The sequence below is a fragment of the Staurois parvus genome, unplaced genomic scaffold (genome assembly GCF_062004578.1).
Source record: "Staurois parvus isolate SC_StPar_1 unplaced genomic scaffold, SC_StPar_1.0 ptg000014l, whole genome shotgun sequence".
In the NCBI taxonomy this organism is placed as follows: Eukaryota; Metazoa; Chordata; class Amphibia; order Anura; family Ranidae; genus Staurois; species Staurois parvus.
The window spans coordinates 14,187,501-14,205,357 of NW_028317810.1; the positions used below are offsets into that span (position 1 = coordinate 14,187,501).

Consider the following 17,857-nt stretch of genomic DNA (forward strand, 5'->3'; position numbering starts at 1 on the left):
TGCAGGATACATATGTTTACTACATTAAGCCTTGTGATACACGGCTGAATTTTGGCTACCCTTGCTAATGTGTTGCTGTATATCTCAACCAGTCAAAGTGAATACCACTAGAAATATTTAAATGTTGCAATCCGGATTGCTTGTCTTTTCATTGTTTTTAATGTGTATTCAGTGATTGTACATGTCACCATCCATGGATATTACTTTTTCTCCCTACAAGGGAATAATACAAATACAGTCAGGTCCATAAATATTGGGACATTGACACAATTCTAACATTTTTGGCTCTATACACCACCACAATGGATTCGAAATGAAACAAACAAGATGTGCTTTAACTGCAGACTGTCAGCTTTAATCAGGTGAACGGTGTAGGAATTACAACAGTTTGTATATGTGCCTCCCACTTGTTAAGAGACCAAAAGTAATGGGACAGAATAATAATCATAAATCAAACTTTCACTTTTTAATACTTGGTTGCAAATCCTTTGCAGTCAATTACAGCCTGAAGTCTGGAACGCATAGACATCACCAGACGCTGGGTTTCATCCCTGGTGATGCTCTGCCAGGCCTCTACTGCAACTGTCTTCAGTTCCTGCTTGTTCTTGGGGCATTTTCCCTTCAGTTTTGTTTTCAGCAAGTGAAATGCATGCTCAATCGGATTCAGGTCAGGTGATTGACTTGGCCATTGCATAACATTCCACTTCTGTCCCTTAAAAACTCTTTGGTTGCTTTTGCAGTATGCTTTGGGTCATTGTCCATCTGCACTGTGAAGCGGCGTCCAATGAGTTGTGAAGCATTTGGCTGAATATGAGCAGATAATATTGCCCGAAACACTTCAGAATTCATCCTGCTGCTTTTGTCAGCAGTCACATCATCAATAAATACAAGAGAACCAGTTCCATTGGCAGCCATACATGCCCACGCCATGACACTATCACCACCATGCTTTACTGATGAGGTGGTATGCTTAGGATCATGAGCAGTTCCTTTCCTTCTCCATACTCTTCTCTTCCCATCACTCTGGTACAAGTTGATCTTAGTCTCATCTGTCCATAGGATGTTGTTCCAGAACTGTGAAGGCTTTTTTAGATGTTGTTTGGCAAACTCTAATCTGGCCTTCCTGTTTTTGAGGCTCACCAATGGTTTACATCTTGTGGTGAACCCTCTGTATTCACTCTGGTGAAGTCTTCCCTTGATTGTTGACTTTGACACACATACACCTACCTCCTGGAGAGTGTTCTTGATCTGGCCAACTGTGGTGAAGGGTGTTTTCTTCACCAGGGAAAGAATTCTTCGGTCATCCACCACAGTTGTTTTCCGTGGTCTTCCGGGTCTTTTGGTGTTGCTGAGCTCACTGGTGCGTTCCTTCTTTTTAAGAATGTTCCAAACAGTTGTTTTAGCCACGCCTAATGTTTTTGCTATCTCTCTGATGGGTTTGTTTTGTTTTTTCAGCCTAATGATGGCTTGCTTCAGATAGTGACAGCTCTTTGGATCTCATCTTGAGAGTTGACAGCAACAGATTCCAAATGCAAATAGCACACTTGAAATGAACTCTGGACCTTTTATCTGCTCATTGTAATTGGGATAATGAGGAAATAACACACACCTGGCCATGGAACAGCTGATAAGCCAATTGTCCCATTACTTTTGGTCCCTTAACAAGTGGGAGGCACATATGCAAACTGTTGTAATTCCTACACCGTTCACCTGATTTGGATGTAAATATCCTCAAACTAAAGCTGACAGTCTGCAGTTAAAGCACATCTTGTTCGTTTCATTTCAAATCCATTGTGGTGGTGTATAGAGCCAAAAATGTTAGAATTGTATTGATGTCCCAATATTTATGGACCTGACTGTACGTGATTTTACACATAAGCTAAATTGCCTAGGTGTTTATTACTACTACTCCTTTTGCTTTATAATTTTTTGGTTTACACCCACACCTTTAATAGGTGTGATTTTTTTAGCTTATTAATAGGCTACCCGCCTAAGTATTAAAGTGGTATATCTATATTTTTGAATATGTATGATTACACCTCAAAATACATTCTGCTACTTCTCCCGATCCACGTGTGTCTTTTTGGAAGCCTAGCCGCGTACGGGGGCTGAAAAACCAATGACCACTTTCAGGCTTTCAAAAGTTGTAACTTCCTCACTTCACCCTACCTAACATAAAAAATAGTGCAGTGCTGAGGAGAGTAATCATAAAACAGGAAATGAGTCCACTGCAAGTCAAGTTCAAAAAAACGTGACAAGTGACAAGTGGGAATTCAATGTTGGTGATCCGTGAGGAAGTGGCTGAAAAACGCACTCACCAGAAAGAAGATATATAAACGCAGTATATATCCAAAACCCATGGATCTTCAATCCAGAAGGAAACAAAGCTGGTCCAGTCACAGAAAGTGGGTCCCTCCTTTATGGATGCAGAAACAGATCTTCCGCCTCCCAGTTAAGTGTAGGATTCCAAAATTAGGGTTCTGCAAGCAAAGTGCTCCGGTAACGGTATTTCTAGGAGTCTTTCAGGACAGCACCTGGATAGTGCATAGCTCTACCCATTTTCCCAGGAAACACTGTGGTCTCAATCTTTAAAAGCTGGATACTTCCACCATGGCCTCAGTTGTAACAGTGTAATGCTGCAATGCTGCAGCCTAAGTTTCCACTGCACCGCAGTCTGGTCCCAGATGAATCCACAGGCTTGGTTCTGCTAATGCTGCGGTTTTGTGTATAATGTATCAGAGGTGACAGTAATGTACTGGCACTGCACTTGTTGGGGTGGGGGTGGGGGGGGCAGAGGAATTAAACTCAAGTGGTGGCAGTTATCGGGGCTGATCCTGCTAATGCTGCATGTTTAGGGACAGAGGGATAAGTACAAAGAGGGATAGTAGTATATTTCTATTTGTGATCAATATATTGATCCATACAGACACTATACTAGTATGGCATGATTAGAGACCTACAGTGTAAGTGCGATAGTGTGCGGGCAATCTAACGCTAACTGACCCTGGCTGGGAGGGATGCTAACTGACCCTGACGCTTTCTGATGTCACTAGTGACATGTACAGTGATCAGTGAAAAATGCCCGAAAAGGGTCCAGGAAGAGAAGAACCAGCTAGATTGAGTGCCTGTATGTACTAATACAGACAAAGGGGCGATCTGTCATTGGCTGCAGGCGATCAGCAGGGTCCAGGGAAAAATCATTAGCCAGGACCTGCTAACAAACTTGTCCTGCAGCCAAGGACAGTGGGGGTTACGGGACCTGGAAGAAAGCCGCGATGTACAGGTACGTCGCTGTACTTGTACAGACTGCCCGTCCTCAGTTCATCATGGGTGGGCGGTCCACAAGTGGTTAAATAAAGAGAGATGAGGTATGTAGATGGCTGAGATTGAGGTGTTGTTGGAGCTCAAACGGGTAACAATAAAACTGGGTTGTAAGTTCTTAGTTATATCTCTTGTAAATTGTTTCCAAAAGCCAGTGATTTGGTGGAAATGAAAAATATGCATAGCTGTATGGTTATATTTCTGAGATATATGTAGATTTGGGGTGGTAGGACCCTTCTGTGAGCAGAGAAGGCAGGATTCACAGTGCTAAGAGATCGATTATTTTGATAGACACTTGAACCACTCCACTCAGGCTAGGTCAGCCTTTCTCAACCTTTTCCACTCAAAGGGACCCTTGAAATAACTTTCTGATCTCAGAGAACCCCTGCTAAATCAAGTATATTTATGACTCATGATATATTAGTGTGATGGTTAGTGGGAAGAATGCTCCTCACAATTGTGGTCAATGAGAAGAATTAGCCCCTTACAGAAATCTAAAAAGATTAATGGTGACAGTGGGAACTTATCTGAGAGGCAGAAATTGCTCATTGCTCAAAGAACCCCTAGCAACCTCTGGAGCAACCCCTAGAATTCCATGAAACCCTGCGACAGGTGATAGTTTATTGCCATGTACAGTGGGTATAGAAAAGAATCCCCCCCCCCCCACTTTTAAAATAATCACATTTTGTTACTTTGCAGCCAGAAATGAAGACAGACACAGTTTTTGTTTTATCCAGCTGTATTAACACATTGCAACTTATAACATTGAATTGAAAGATATAACACCAACATGCGGTGTGGGTGGCTCAAGCAAACCAGTAGGTAGGATTTGGAAGCTATAATATTCATTTCAGTGATTTCTGTACCTTTCTTATTATGGAACTCCGCATAACCCTTTTACTCTGGAGAAATAACTACAGTAAAATAGGCTGTCACATACTGTATTCTGACAAAAATTAAAAAACAGACAAGGCTGTCATAACTGTCATTTAATGTTTTGTTTGTCCTTTGTAATCCACATCAGATCATTATGCAAAACACAAACACAGTTGCAGTATATGCATTTGGTTAATAATCTAATGTTATTTTTGGCAGGTCAGTCACCATCCGCCAGCTGCTGCGCATCATGTTTACTCCAAGAATGGGTGGACTTTATGGCAAGAAATTACCATTGCCAGTAAATTCAGGGGCAAATATCTCTCAATTATGCCATTAGGTAAGGCACGGAAAAAACGGATGGGTTTTATTTTGTGTCAACTGAAAAAGGCTTTGTGAGAAGTAACAAATTTCAAGACTAATAGTATACATTGTTAAAGTGAATTTCTACAAATGTTTCTTAAATTTTGAATACAATCTCTGTGTCTTTATTCAGGGGACATTCATCTGGACTTCCCTTCCAGTGGAAACCATTACGTTTGGAAGAAAGTCACATCAACTGTCCATAATATCATTGTGGGAAAGCTCTGGATAGATCAGGTTAGTTTACTATATCAAAACAGTTTAAATAAGAATGTAGTTGCCATTAAACGTGTATTGTCTACTATTTTCTTGGCTATTTCAAAACATTTTCTTACATTATGTTTTTCACCTAAGATTTACTCAAAAAAAGGTATTGAAAGTGAAACGTGTATTAAACACTCAATGGGGATGATTTACTAAAGGCTAATAGACTGTGCATTTTGCAAGTGCAGTTACACTCTGCAAGGAAATTTGCTCCAGAGCTTAGTAAATGAGGAGAAGCTCTGCTGACTTCCATCATCCAATCATGTACAGGCAAAAATGTTTTTTTTTTACATGTGATTGGTTATTCTGTGCAAAGTGAAGCTTCATCTTCAGCTTCAGCATCATTTCATTTACTAAGCTCTGGAGCAAATGCCCTTGCAGAGTGCAACTGCACTTAAAAAGTGTGCAATCTATTTGCATTTACTAAATCAACACCAAAGTGCTTTAATCTACCAGGCAAAAAAATCCCCCAGTGCTATTATTTAGTTTATGTGTTAATCACTTACATTTTTAATCTTCACTGGCGCTGGCTTCAGATCCATCAGCACAGCTTCCCTGAACTTCCTGATGGGAAGAGCACACACTGTGTACCAAGTCACAAGGGACATCAGCTGTCTATCTGTTAGCTTTGGGGAGAGAGGAGAAGGGAAGAGAGGAGTGGCCTGGGTTTTTGTTGACACACACAGCTCCCAGCTGGTTCGTGCAAAGTCGGCTCCATAGGACCCTTTTGCCTTTTTTTGTTTACTGCACACTTCTAAATTCTGCTGTCCTACAGGAGGTTAAAAGGAAAGTTAGATAAAAAATTGAAAGTTTATATATAAAAAGTATACATAATAATGTGCATAAATTATACAGTGCCAATACATACAATGTGACTCATCTATATATTTACATAACATATAACATAGATTAAATAATATATCAAATGTAGCCAGCTGTAAGTTCATACACCATATAGTGTTTGAGCAGTGAATACCACAAATGTGAATAAATGTGGCAGCAATCTTCATATCCAATCTGGTGAAGTGTGACCAAACAGCAGCACAAAAAAAAATATAAATACATTAATTAAACAATAAATAAAAATGTACAAAAATAAATAATGAATTAAATTAATAAAAAAAAGTCCAAAAGTCCCAAATCAGTAGTGAATATTGTGCTCCAATCAGAAAAACTTTCCAACATGCCCATAGCATCTGTGACTTCCAATCCTGCCTGCACTCACCAGATGAAATGGACTCTTAGCTGATGTGGCTTAAGAGTCAAACAGGCTTAAAGGTGGGGTATAACCTCCACAAATGGATTCCACTCAGGAAATCCTTGCTTGACAATCTCCAAACGATCACCCATAGATGGATAGCAATGCAAAAGAGATAACCGAAACACCAATAGTGTGATACTGTATAAACCTTTTAATAATGAAAAAATTGATGCCCATATTAGCTCACATTTTTAAAAAATTTTTGCAAGCCTTTTTGAACGTATAGACTCCTCAGGCAAATAACAGATCCATCAACTTTAATCCATGGAAGCAAAATAGCAAATCACATCTGCATTAGCAAGTGGACTGGCAGCAGTCTATGGAGATGTGCTCTCCTCTCCAACAAAATGGCTCTGGAACGCCGAAACCAGCATGCGTTTCACTCACTGGATGTGACGTCACGAAGCCTCCGTCAGAAGCGGAAATTGCGTCAACGCATTTCGCCCCTCCTCCAGGACGTTATCACAGTCATTGATCTCCGGTTCCTGCTTCAAGATATATCTTCCCATTACTCCTCCCACTTATTTTATTCGCTGCTTTTAATGGAAGAGACTCCTCTGATCACTTCTACTGCAAATTCACTTCCCGATCAGAATCCTACGGCTACCATTCACAATGCAATATCTTTACCTCTAAAATCGACATAATACATGAAAAAACAATCCTAAAAATCAATTTAAATAACAATATTAATTATTAAATCTTTGATATGGAACCATAATTAACACAAATATAATAAATAATCAAATAAAAATATATAAAATATATATATAAATTAAATAAAAAATGAATCAAAATTAATTATAAAATGTATATAAATAAATCAATGTTGGATTCGTCTATAATTTTGACCACACTTCTTTCCTTCAATTAACAATTGGATAAGAAACAATTCAAGTCTATATCTGCATTTAACCCCCTAGGGGTAAAGTGCCTGTGCTTCACACTTTTAACAACACATCTCAGTGGCTCAACTCACTTCCCAGATTAATTTGACAACTTATTTAAAAAATGGTCAAAGTGAAGGATAGAAATATCAAATACCTTCAGACTTTAGGGTTGCCAGACTATGGCCAGTGGGAGTAGAAATAGGCTGCCCTATGCATGTTTGTCACCCAAAGAAGCTTCTGTTGCTTTTATGGGCAACGAGCTTCACATGATTTTTAAAGGCGCATTTTGCTGTGATTTCTGTGCGAAAGTCGTGCCAGAATCAAATTACCGGTACGTTTGGGGTGGCATTAAGAATGAATGTCATCCAAATATGCGTCTTGCATATTACCACGATTTTACCGTGATTTGGAATCGGGGGTAGAACCACAACAAATCTGCCAGCGATTCCAATTTGTCAAGTGTGAATGGAGCCTCAAGAAACTCTAGTTTTCATAATGTGCAAAAAATATGTAGAAGATCTTCAGAAAGACTCGCATCAAATAGTTCCACCAATATTCTTTAGCTATAATAGAAGGTTTGGAGAGCTACCAAAATTCACTCACTTGGGGACACTGGCCTGGCACAATGCGAAGAAAACATCCGTTCTTTGCTGTGTAAACTATACAGCTGGTTCTTGAACACAGGCTCTGTTGCTGCCACAACCGATTGCCTTCTAAGATGCAGCAGATAGATAAGACATGATGACTTTCTCAACTTGAAATAAACTAATGGAGCAGCTTTCACAGTAAATAAGATCAATTGCTATGGTTGTCACATGCTGTGTGGTTGACGTTTTGTTTGTTGTTATTTTCTTCAATTTTAAACATACACTTTGTATTTATTATCTCTTTTTTCCTATTTAGTCTGGAGATATTGAAATTACAAACTATAAAACCAAGGACAAATGCCAAATGAAATTCACCCCATACAGTTACTTCTCAAGGGACATTGCAAGAAAGGTATTGTGGCAGAATATATGCTGTGGTAATCATGTATGCATTCTGTGGCATGTATGAATCTTAAAAACTGAACTTAGGGTAAATATAAAAGAAACAGGTTTGGTATTCATTCATATATTATTATTTTTTTCTAATTGCTCAACAATGTGTGAACCTAACTTAGTATCAGCCTATTCCAGTCCCTGTACAACAAGTTCAGGCTGGGGGAGGGATAAGCAACACAAAGAGCCAATTAGTTCATGTGCTGACAGGAAGCATGCTAACAGAAGGAGAAAGCAGAGTGACAGAGAGATGAGAGATGTCAGCCATCATTTAGCTCACTGAGGGCATCTTGTGGCAGAAAAGAGGCGCTGCTTCAGTTTGAATGTGAGAATTGCAGCAAAAGCAGGTGTAGGCAACAGATACCAGCTTGACAGTGTAGCGCTACCTCCATAAGGGCCACTGAGTATTTTGGGTTCCCTGTCTGTCCTGAACCTGCTTTGAAAGCTCAATCCCTGCTGACACCACTGTAAACCTTTAACCAGGAGAACCCCCTGGCTTGAAACTTTTGGTTATATTGAGGTCAGAATATAAAGAGTGCAAACACAACAAAATAACATTTGAATACAGTATGCTATATATGGGAAAACATTTGTGTATAGATAAAAAAATCATAAATACACTGTTTTTATTGTGTTTGTTTTTTTTTTAGTAAGTGATCACATAACTTCTGTCCTCAGCTGCAAAGGAGGCTTGAAAATCTCATTTAAATGTATTTATTTATTTCAGGTACTTATATAGCGCCATCAATTTACGCAGCGCTTTCCATATATATATTGTACATTCAGATCAGTCCCTAACCCTCAAGGGGTGTACAATCTAAGGTCCCTAACTCACATTCATACATACACATATTAGGGCCAATTTAGACAGGAGCCAATTAACCTACCAGCATGTCTTTGGAGAGCGTGAGGAAACTGGAGTACCTGGAGGAAACCCATGCAGGCACAGGGAGAACATGCAAACTCCAGGCAGGTGGTGCCGTGGTCGAGATTTGAACCAGCGACCCTAATGCTGCCAGGCAGAAGTGCTAACCATTTAGTCACTGTGCTGCCGAACATGTTGCAGGTTTACAGTATATAGCATAAAATTAAGTCAATAAAAAGTAGAACATAATTACACAGGTACAAATGCTTAAGTTAAGTGTTGTTTTACTGGGTTTATCACAATATAATATCATATCTTGATTTATCATCAAGAAATATTTGAATTGCATTTAAAATGTTTTAGACTAATGTTCAGCTTATGGTAGTTATATTAACTAGTCAAAGAGACATACTTATTCTGCTAAAGTTAACCTGGGCTTTAATTACCTCCAGTCATGAAAGGGTTACAGAACATCTATGTAGGTGTAGTGAAATTACATCTAGCAAGACTGATCAAGCACTATGCATTGAACCCCAGCAGGCATTGACACAGTTGCCCCATGCTGATTGCTGCTTTGTAGAATAAAACATGTACATACTTTTCCCAGCAGTGTCTCTGTTTGCTTACCATTAAAAGTGTGTGTTTTGCGGAACAAGGCTTCTTGTAGACAGGGGTGGCCTGGCATTTACACGATCTTTCCTTCTGAATATATTGCTAAGATTATAGTGTAACTGGATCAAGGAATTAATTTGTGAGTTTAATAAATCTAACAGATGTCTGCCAATTACATTTGCTTTGTTCTATTGCTTTTTTAAGATATAGATTTATTTCTGGTCAACAGAATTAATATAAGCAGTAGGATCCTGATTCCTGTCACAGTAAGGTATGTGATTACAGCACAATATGTGTCAACACATACATCAATATTGTATTCCTTGAGTGACAGAAGTCTATATAGTGACATTTCTAAGGTATTGATTACATAGAATGTGTGATACCATCTTAAGCCCTAAAAATCCATTTTACTACAAAACACTCAGATCAGCAAATATGTGTGTATGTTGGAGGGATCAAGAAACTCTTCTCTGGGAGACAGTGCCAGCTGCCACACAGTTATCTGAGGTAAGATCTTGTTTGGCCTCAACTAAAGGCTAGAAAAAATTTGATATTTACAATGCTTTTCTGGCCCATCATTTACGGTAACTAGAAGACTGTTCAGATGCAACCAGCTTTGTTTGCCACTGAGGACAGAGTGAACATACAGTTGTTTTTCACATGTAACCTCCCTTTTAAAAGAGAAGTTCAGGAATTGAAAAAAAAACCAAACATACATACCTAGATAGATGCACCTTCAGTGCAGCAGCATCTGTCCCCCGTCGCTAAGAACTGAGTATTCAAAGACCAGCTTTGTTTGCCACTGAGGACAGAGTGAACATACAGTTGTTTTTCACATGTAACCTCCCTTTTAAAAGAGAAGTTCAGGAATTGAAAAAAAAACCAAACATACATACCTAGATAGATGCACCTTCAGTGCAGCAGCATCTGTCCCCCGTCGCTAAGAACTGAGTATTCAAAGACTGCTGATCGCTGTCAGTTACCGGCTCTCTGCTCTCCCCATCCAACACTCATTGGAGCGCTGGGCTGTGGAGGGGATGGGAGCTTCTGGCCAAGTATCTCAACAGCTCACTGAGAGGCTGAGCCAGCTGCTGGCCCAGGTATCTGAGTGGATCCCGACATTAAAGTTAGGATCTCTCTGGAGCCTTGACTGGCCCAGTGACATCAGCAGACAGTAGACTTTACCCTGATGTTGACTGAATACATGTCACAGGAGCGCAGAACTGAGTGACCCACAGGAGAAGTAGGGCCAAAAGAGCTTTGAACCTACTTCTCCTTTAGCTAGCATTTTGCAGCAGCTGGAAGAAATGTTGTATGTATAAAAGCCTGGAATATAACAGGCCAACTACCTTATTGTCACTTGTTCAAAAAAGAAGTGAAAAAATTACTCCAAATAAAATAAAGTTCATTCATACAGCTTGATGTCCTGTGCTAATGAAATTTCCTGGATACAAATTGTCAAGTTACAAGGCATTCTGTACCTTTGTAATAAATTCATGTGAATAGGACAAGTTGGTGGTGCTGTTATTATTATTATTATTATTATTATAATACAGTATTTATATAGTGCCAATAGTTTGCCCAGCGCTGTACAATATAGTGGGAGACAGTACAGTAACAATGCAATGCGATACATGAGGGGTTCGAGGGCCCTGCTCCTTGAAGCTTACAATCTAGGAGGGAGGGGAGAGTAGTACAGGAGGAAATAGCTGTGGGGGATGGAGTGGTGGGAAGAGTGGAGAAGATCAGCAATTATGTGAGGGCTGGGTAGGCTTCTCTGAAGAGATGTGTTTTCAGGGTGCGCCTAAAGGTGAGGAGGGTAGGTGACAGTCTGATGGATTGGGGTAGCGAGTTCCAAAGGATGGGGGAAGCCCTGGAAAAGTCCTGGAGACGGGCATGGGAGGAGGAGACCAGGGAACTGGAGAGTAGGAGGTCTTGTGAGGAGCGGAGAGTGCGTGTTAGGTGGTAGATGGATATCAGGTCGGTGACGTAGTTTGGGGCTGTTAGTGTATTGTCTACTTTCTATATGGTCTACATTGTTTACTTCCTGTACAGCGTACATCATCTAGTTCCAATATGGCATTCATAATCTACTTTCCTGTATGGTGTGCATCAGCTACTTCCTATGGCATGCAGTTATAGAGTAAAGAAATTATAATATAGTAGAGAATAATGCTGGGATAACACAAGTAGAAAATCAAACGAACATTTTCATAACATGACCAATTATTCGAACATGGAAAAGTTTGCCATTTCTTATCTGAATAAACATTTTTCTGTCGCTTGTTGAAAATCCGTGTAGCAGTACCACGCGTGAGCGGAAGAAGATGACCTGGAAGTATATGTGAAGATATTTTCTAAATATGACCACAAATCTGCCGTTTATTTTGTGTAGAACCCTCCTAGTTAGCTAGGGGGAGCTCTAGCCTTAATTGTTAGATAGAGGCTGAGTAGCAGCCTGGGTGATAGCAAGGTGGGTCAAATTTAGGTCAGCACTGAGAAGCTCTGCAGACCAGCTCTCTGGGATTTCCCCCTGCTCTATAACTTTTATAGAAAGATCTAGAAGCAGTGGGCGGAGGAGAGGAGTGGCTGGTCTGTACTCTTAGAGCATCTGGCCAATCCCCAACAGGAGGCTCAGCAAGTGGCCAGGACAGCCTTTAAGAGTAATTGAGCCTGTTCAGCAGGAGGAGAGTTTGGGTGCAAGATGGAGAGGAAGTGAAGCTGCAGAGCAGGAGCCTAGGAGGGGGCCCATATGGTAGAGGTCTTGGTAGCAGCCACTGACCCACCAGCAACACAGGAGAAGAGTGATTAAACCTGCACCCCCTGGGCCAGATAGGGGAAGGAGCACTCTGATGGGAAATCATATTAGAAAGACTGTCTTACTTTAAAGTGACCGGCACTGGATTCCCTGCTCAGGGATTCACCCAGATCGGCTGGATTAGGAGAATTGCAATTGAATTGCAGGAAGAATCAATGAACTATGAGAGTGCTCACCAGCACCCATGTAGTTCATTGAGAACTACCAGCCGTTGGTCGTAACAGCCAATGGTACTTGTAGTTCATTCACGGAGCCCTGTGAATAAATTACGCAGTCATGTGAGCACAGTTGCGCTATTTTCAAATTGTGACAGTGGGTGCGGGGAGAGGATTCTTTACCCGCTGTCTTGAGAGGGGGTGTTGGGGGGAGAGAAGGCAGGAGCTGGAACATGGTACATGTTTCAACCTAAATATGGGTGGAACATGTAACATGTTCCACAGGTGAACTTTACCTTTAAATATATTTAATGATTATACATATTTTATTATAAAAAATATATAATTATATGAAAACATAGAAATATTTGTAATATACCAATGCAGTGGTCAAACGTGTCCACCAGGGGACTGTGTTCCATATGCTGTTAGGGAACTTTTCCAGGATGAGAGAATGTTACCTTTGCTTGGAGTTGATAATATTTGTTTATGGACCAGTGCTAATCCAGTATCAGGGCTGGTAAACCTAAAGTGTTTCCTGATACACCTGATACACCTAAAGTGTATCAGGGTTGGTAAACCTACATGTGTTTCCTCCAGCTTCTGGTCATGTGCAACATTCACAGTTTTCCTTTTTTTTTCTTTTTTACTGGGCTGGGAGTGGGACAATAAAAGTAAAGCTGACTGGTCTGATCTCTTTTAGGTCACTGGAGTTGTGACTGATGCAAATGGAAAAGCACATTATGTTCTGTCAGGAACATGGGATGAAAAGATGGAATGTGCAAAGATTGTGCAGAGCAGTCAAGGCAATGGAAGTGGAGAAGGCAAGCAGAAGACCGTCTACCAAACCCTTCCGCCAAAGCTATTGTGGAAGAAATACCCTCTACCGTAAGTCTTCACAGCACGGACTGTCAGTTCAGAATAAATTCTATTTTAACCTTCTTTTCCAAGGAAGTGTATAAGTGAGCACTACAGGTATGTTCATTTATGAAGTACAAAGCACAATAAACCATAGCAACAGATATTCTTTCTGTAATCAGTTTGAAGATGACTAGATTAGAAACATGACCCTCTGCTCCACCTTCTTAGGTATACCAGCTAGCAGCAGGGACTTCAAAGACAAAATATGAATATTTTCCACTAATATTTTTAAGCAGATGTGCTTCTATAATCACATGGGGTATCACATGGGTGAACTGAGAGACACTGTATGAGACACTTGTCAGCCTTAAGGTCACCATCTGCAGCCCTTGAGTTTCTCTCAAGCCAGGTTTATTTCAAAAAAGAAAATGTTAAAGTAAACCTCTGCCCAAACTATGGACACAAAATATTCACGTATTATAAACAAGAAGAAAAAGCACTTTAAAATAAGCCCTTATTCACCTCTGTCACTATAGGCGTGTTGGAGAAATTCATTGTCAACATTCACAACAGAGGCACAAAAATCTTAGTTTTTTTCTATGGAGGGAAAAGCTTGGCAGCCTGCCAGCTTTCTGATGTAAACAAACAGCAGGTGTTTTTCCATGCTGTTAGAAACTGACTTCAGAATTTCTGTTGTAATCTTTGATTATTTTTGAGACTTATATGCCTCACATTACAAGCAGCTATATAGATTAGTGTTTGATTTAAAGCTATCTGCTGTTTGGTAGGAAAATGTAAATAGTTTTATGTCCATAGTCTGGGCACAACTGCACTTTAGGGTATATTTAGATATGCATCTAAAACTACCATGCCTCTGAAGAGTGTTCTGCTTTCAAATCACTTTTCACAGGTGATTAACAGGCAGTGAGATGACGATGTGACACCTCCTCACTGCCTGTTTTAAACCCATTTTTGCTGCCAAAGTGCCACAATTGCATGCAATACTTTCCTGTTTGTTTGAATTGGTTGCTTTTGGCAGGCTTGCCACCCACCAATCGTGGCATGTTGGGCAGGTTTTGCCACAGCTATGAAGAGTTACAGCCACGGAGTGTAAACACCTCTGGCCGCTACCAGTTGTTGCAAGGGGGGGGTTGGGGGGGGCGCACATCTAAACTTAGACTAAGAGTGATGATGTTTAAATGTGTTTGGTAAACCAGTTTGGTAAACTAGTTGATTAAAAAGTGAGATTTCAAAAGACTGCCGTTTCCTCATCATAACCTTTTTTAATTACATTTATACTTGCTTTGTTAGGATGGGAGATGAAGTAAGAGTGGCTATTGTCTCGTTAAGCTGCCTTTGAAACTCTGCTTTTTTGTATTAGGACAAAATACATAAGATAAGAAGGCCAACATACACTGATCAGTCATGGCATTATGACCACTGACAGGTATATTGAATAACATTGATTATCTTGTGACAATAGCACATTAAGGTGGGTGGGATGTATTAGGCAGCAAGTGAACATGTTCTCCCTGAATTTGATGTGTTGAAAGCAGCAGGGGAAGCATAAGGATGTCAGTGAATTTGACAAAGGCCAAATTGTAATGGCTGGACGACTCTGTCGGAGTATCCCCACAACTGCAGCTGTTCCTGGCCTGCATTGGTTAGGACCTACCAATGGAAATTCTATGGTCGAGATGGATGGATGGAGCGGCTGTATGGACACAGAATGCAGAGCCGGTTGGACACTGTAACCGCTGCTGCTGCTGATACTGTAGAGCTCCTGGGTCCAGGATCAGTGGTGAATAGAACAGAGGGAAATGTTCCCCGTCTGCATGCACCACCCTGAGGCTTAATGAAACTAGGGACACTGTTTGGAAGAGCAGTCTACTTCCTTCAACATCTTGTGGAGATTTCCAGCTCTACAGCGGTTACAGCTCTGCGTCCTGTGTTCATACAGCTGCCCTATCCATCCACCTCGGCCATAACTTTCCATTATGCAGACATAGCATAGCTTCAGAACTTTGAGTGCATATTTATTGCTTTTAAATCTATCTTAAAAAAACCCTGCTTACTACAGTAGGCTCCTTGGCGCCTCTCTCATGTGTTCTATTGTCTTCCAGCTAATAAGTTCCCGAAGCCAGTTTAGGAGAAGACAACTTAGTGTCAGCCAGTTTTAGCTTTGCTGTGTTTAGTTTTAGGCTGCTTTCACACTGCAGTGCTTTTAAAATACACTATGCATTTTTAAAATTGCATTTAGTGTTTTAAATGTGTTGCATTACAGCCCATATGTGTGAATAGAAGCTTGTAAGGATGCCATTGGCTGCCGGCACCTTAACAACAAGCTATTCATTGGTTGTTAAGGACACTGGTGGGTGGTTGTTAAGGAGCATCAACCCACCGGCATCCTTAACAACCAGTGATAAGGCACTTCCTCAATAGTTAGTGGGAGCGATGCTACCACCTGAGGGGAGGAGGAGGCAGCGGAGAGACATCGTCAGGGGTCAATCTGGAGCATCAGCTGGGAGGGGAGGAGGCAGGGGGTGGCTGGACTGGAGGAGTTGGATGCAAGAATGTACAACTCCCATGTTAACCAGGCGGGGAATAGGGGGATTGCAGGAGTGCATTTGTTTACCTATCCGCTGGTTGTTAAGGAAGCCAGTACATACGACTCCTTAACAATCAGATCTTCACTGGTTGTTAAGCATGCTGGCAAGTGCCGACTCCTTAACAAGCATATTTTTGGCACGTGACCCCAAAAACTAACCCTAAGTCCATTTTTGGTGCGGTTCCAATTTCAATGGACGGTGCATCTTTGGTGTGCTTGTGTGTATGTAGAATGTCATTTTCTGTTACATTTGAGTGTTGGTGGAGACACAGGGGGCCCCATGATTTGCCAGTCTGCCCCAGGTTATGTTAAGAAGGCAAGACAGTGAAAGCAGTGACCTGCTACTGACAGCTTGGTGCCTGGTACCCCAGCATACCTTCAGAGGTCTACTGGAGTCCATGGCTCAATGGGCCACGGCTGTTATGATGGCAAAAGGGGACCTACTCAATATTAGGTGAGTGGTCATGTTATGATCATGATATTAATGTTGATTTGTGTATATTTAGCAGAGAGCACAATGTTCTGCTAGCGCCTTCAATGAGAAGCCCAAATTATTTTTTTTTTACTTTTTAGTTCTTAATCCTACTCTTACAGCATTACTCTTTGCATATATAACAATACATCAGGTGCAGATGAGAACAAATATGTGATGTTTCAGCTAGGTTTAACTGATTGCAGTGGTTTTTAATGGTAAATTTCACTGTTGTAACTTGGGTGCAGACATCTAGCAAAGTGACCCAGAAAAAGCATGAAACACATGAAGTCATAACACCTGATCTGCATACTTTTCTTAGGTTAGTGACTGCAAATATTGAAGTCTTTGGATCAGCATGTCCAGAAGGCAGCTAGCATTTTGAGCAGGAAAGGTTAGCAATGGCAGAGTTTGTCTTTTTCTGAGTACAGGTCTTTCCTAAATAAAGGTCATCAGGTTTGTAGTGCTAATATAGATGGGTGATCTCTTGTCTTGTTTTTTTTTTTTATTTGAAGAGACTGTGAAATAGCAATGCTCTGCATTGATTCACTGTACATTGGGATAGGCCAGCTTTCCTCCAATGCCGCATGCACACAGATTTCATTAACCTTTGCTGACAGGATATTTCTCATGAAACAGCTATAATGGCAAGTATTTAAAGCAAGTGCAGCAATGAGGTCTAACAAAGGACAGAGACAGGGCTGATGTAAAAATTGAGATTCTTCAATTTCATAAGATGCAGTAGGAACTGATTAAATCTGACCTTTAGGCCAGGTTCTCACTGGTGCATTGCATTTTGGCCACAGCTTGGGTTTATGTACAGCTTACATGCATTTTACATGCATATTTAGCCTGACTTTTATTAGGTTGTCCGTTTTTGCCATGTTTTCTAAAAGCACACTGAAGTTGCAGCATTCAGAAGACAACCTAATATATACCAATGGGACCGTGGCTAAAAACGCATGTAAACCATGCATACACCCACTTTGCGGCCAAAACACAGTGCACCAGTGTGAACTCTGCCTTACTGTAGAATGGGCCTAGTATATCAGGATGTGTAGTATGGTAGCAACTATTGAAATTAAAATTATCTGTAATGAAAAGTATGTAGCATATAAAAAGTGTAGAATTGTGGATTTCTATTGATTGTGCAAAGGGGGCAGTACATGATTAGCTCAGGGGACTCAATTAGAACTGCTTTTTTTTTTACCAGTTACAGTGTGGAAAATAATTATTTGATCCCCCGCAGATTTTGTAAGTTTGCACACTTACAAGGACCAGAAGAGTCTATCATTTTTATCATAGGTGTATCTTAAATGGTAGAGACAAAATATCAACAGAAAATCCAGAAAAAAACACATGATACAAATGTTATAAATTGAGTTGCAGTTAATTGAGTAAAATAAGTATTTGATCTCCAAGAAAAAACATGACTTAGTACTTGGTGA

At 40.5% G+C, this 17,857-nt stretch overlaps 1 protein-coding gene across 4 annotated transcripts in view; it reads left to right on the top strand.

Moving 5' to 3' along the window:
- Positions 1-17,857, top strand: part of OSBP2 (oxysterol binding protein 2) — a 344,220-nt gene that overhangs the window by 307,319 nt on the left and 19,044 nt on the right. For all 4 annotated transcript variants that reach the window (XM_089677503.1, XM_089677518.1, XM_089677527.1 and 1 more), the window contains 4 exons: positions 4,417-4,537; positions 4,694-4,797; positions 7,879-7,974; positions 13,172-13,356. In XM_089677503.1, coding sequence (XP_089533629.1) covers positions 4,417-4,537; positions 4,694-4,797; positions 7,879-7,974; positions 13,172-13,356 — 506 coding nt within the window. The remainder of the gene's footprint in view (positions 1-4,416; positions 4,538-4,693; positions 4,798-7,878; positions 7,975-13,171; positions 13,357-17,857) is intronic.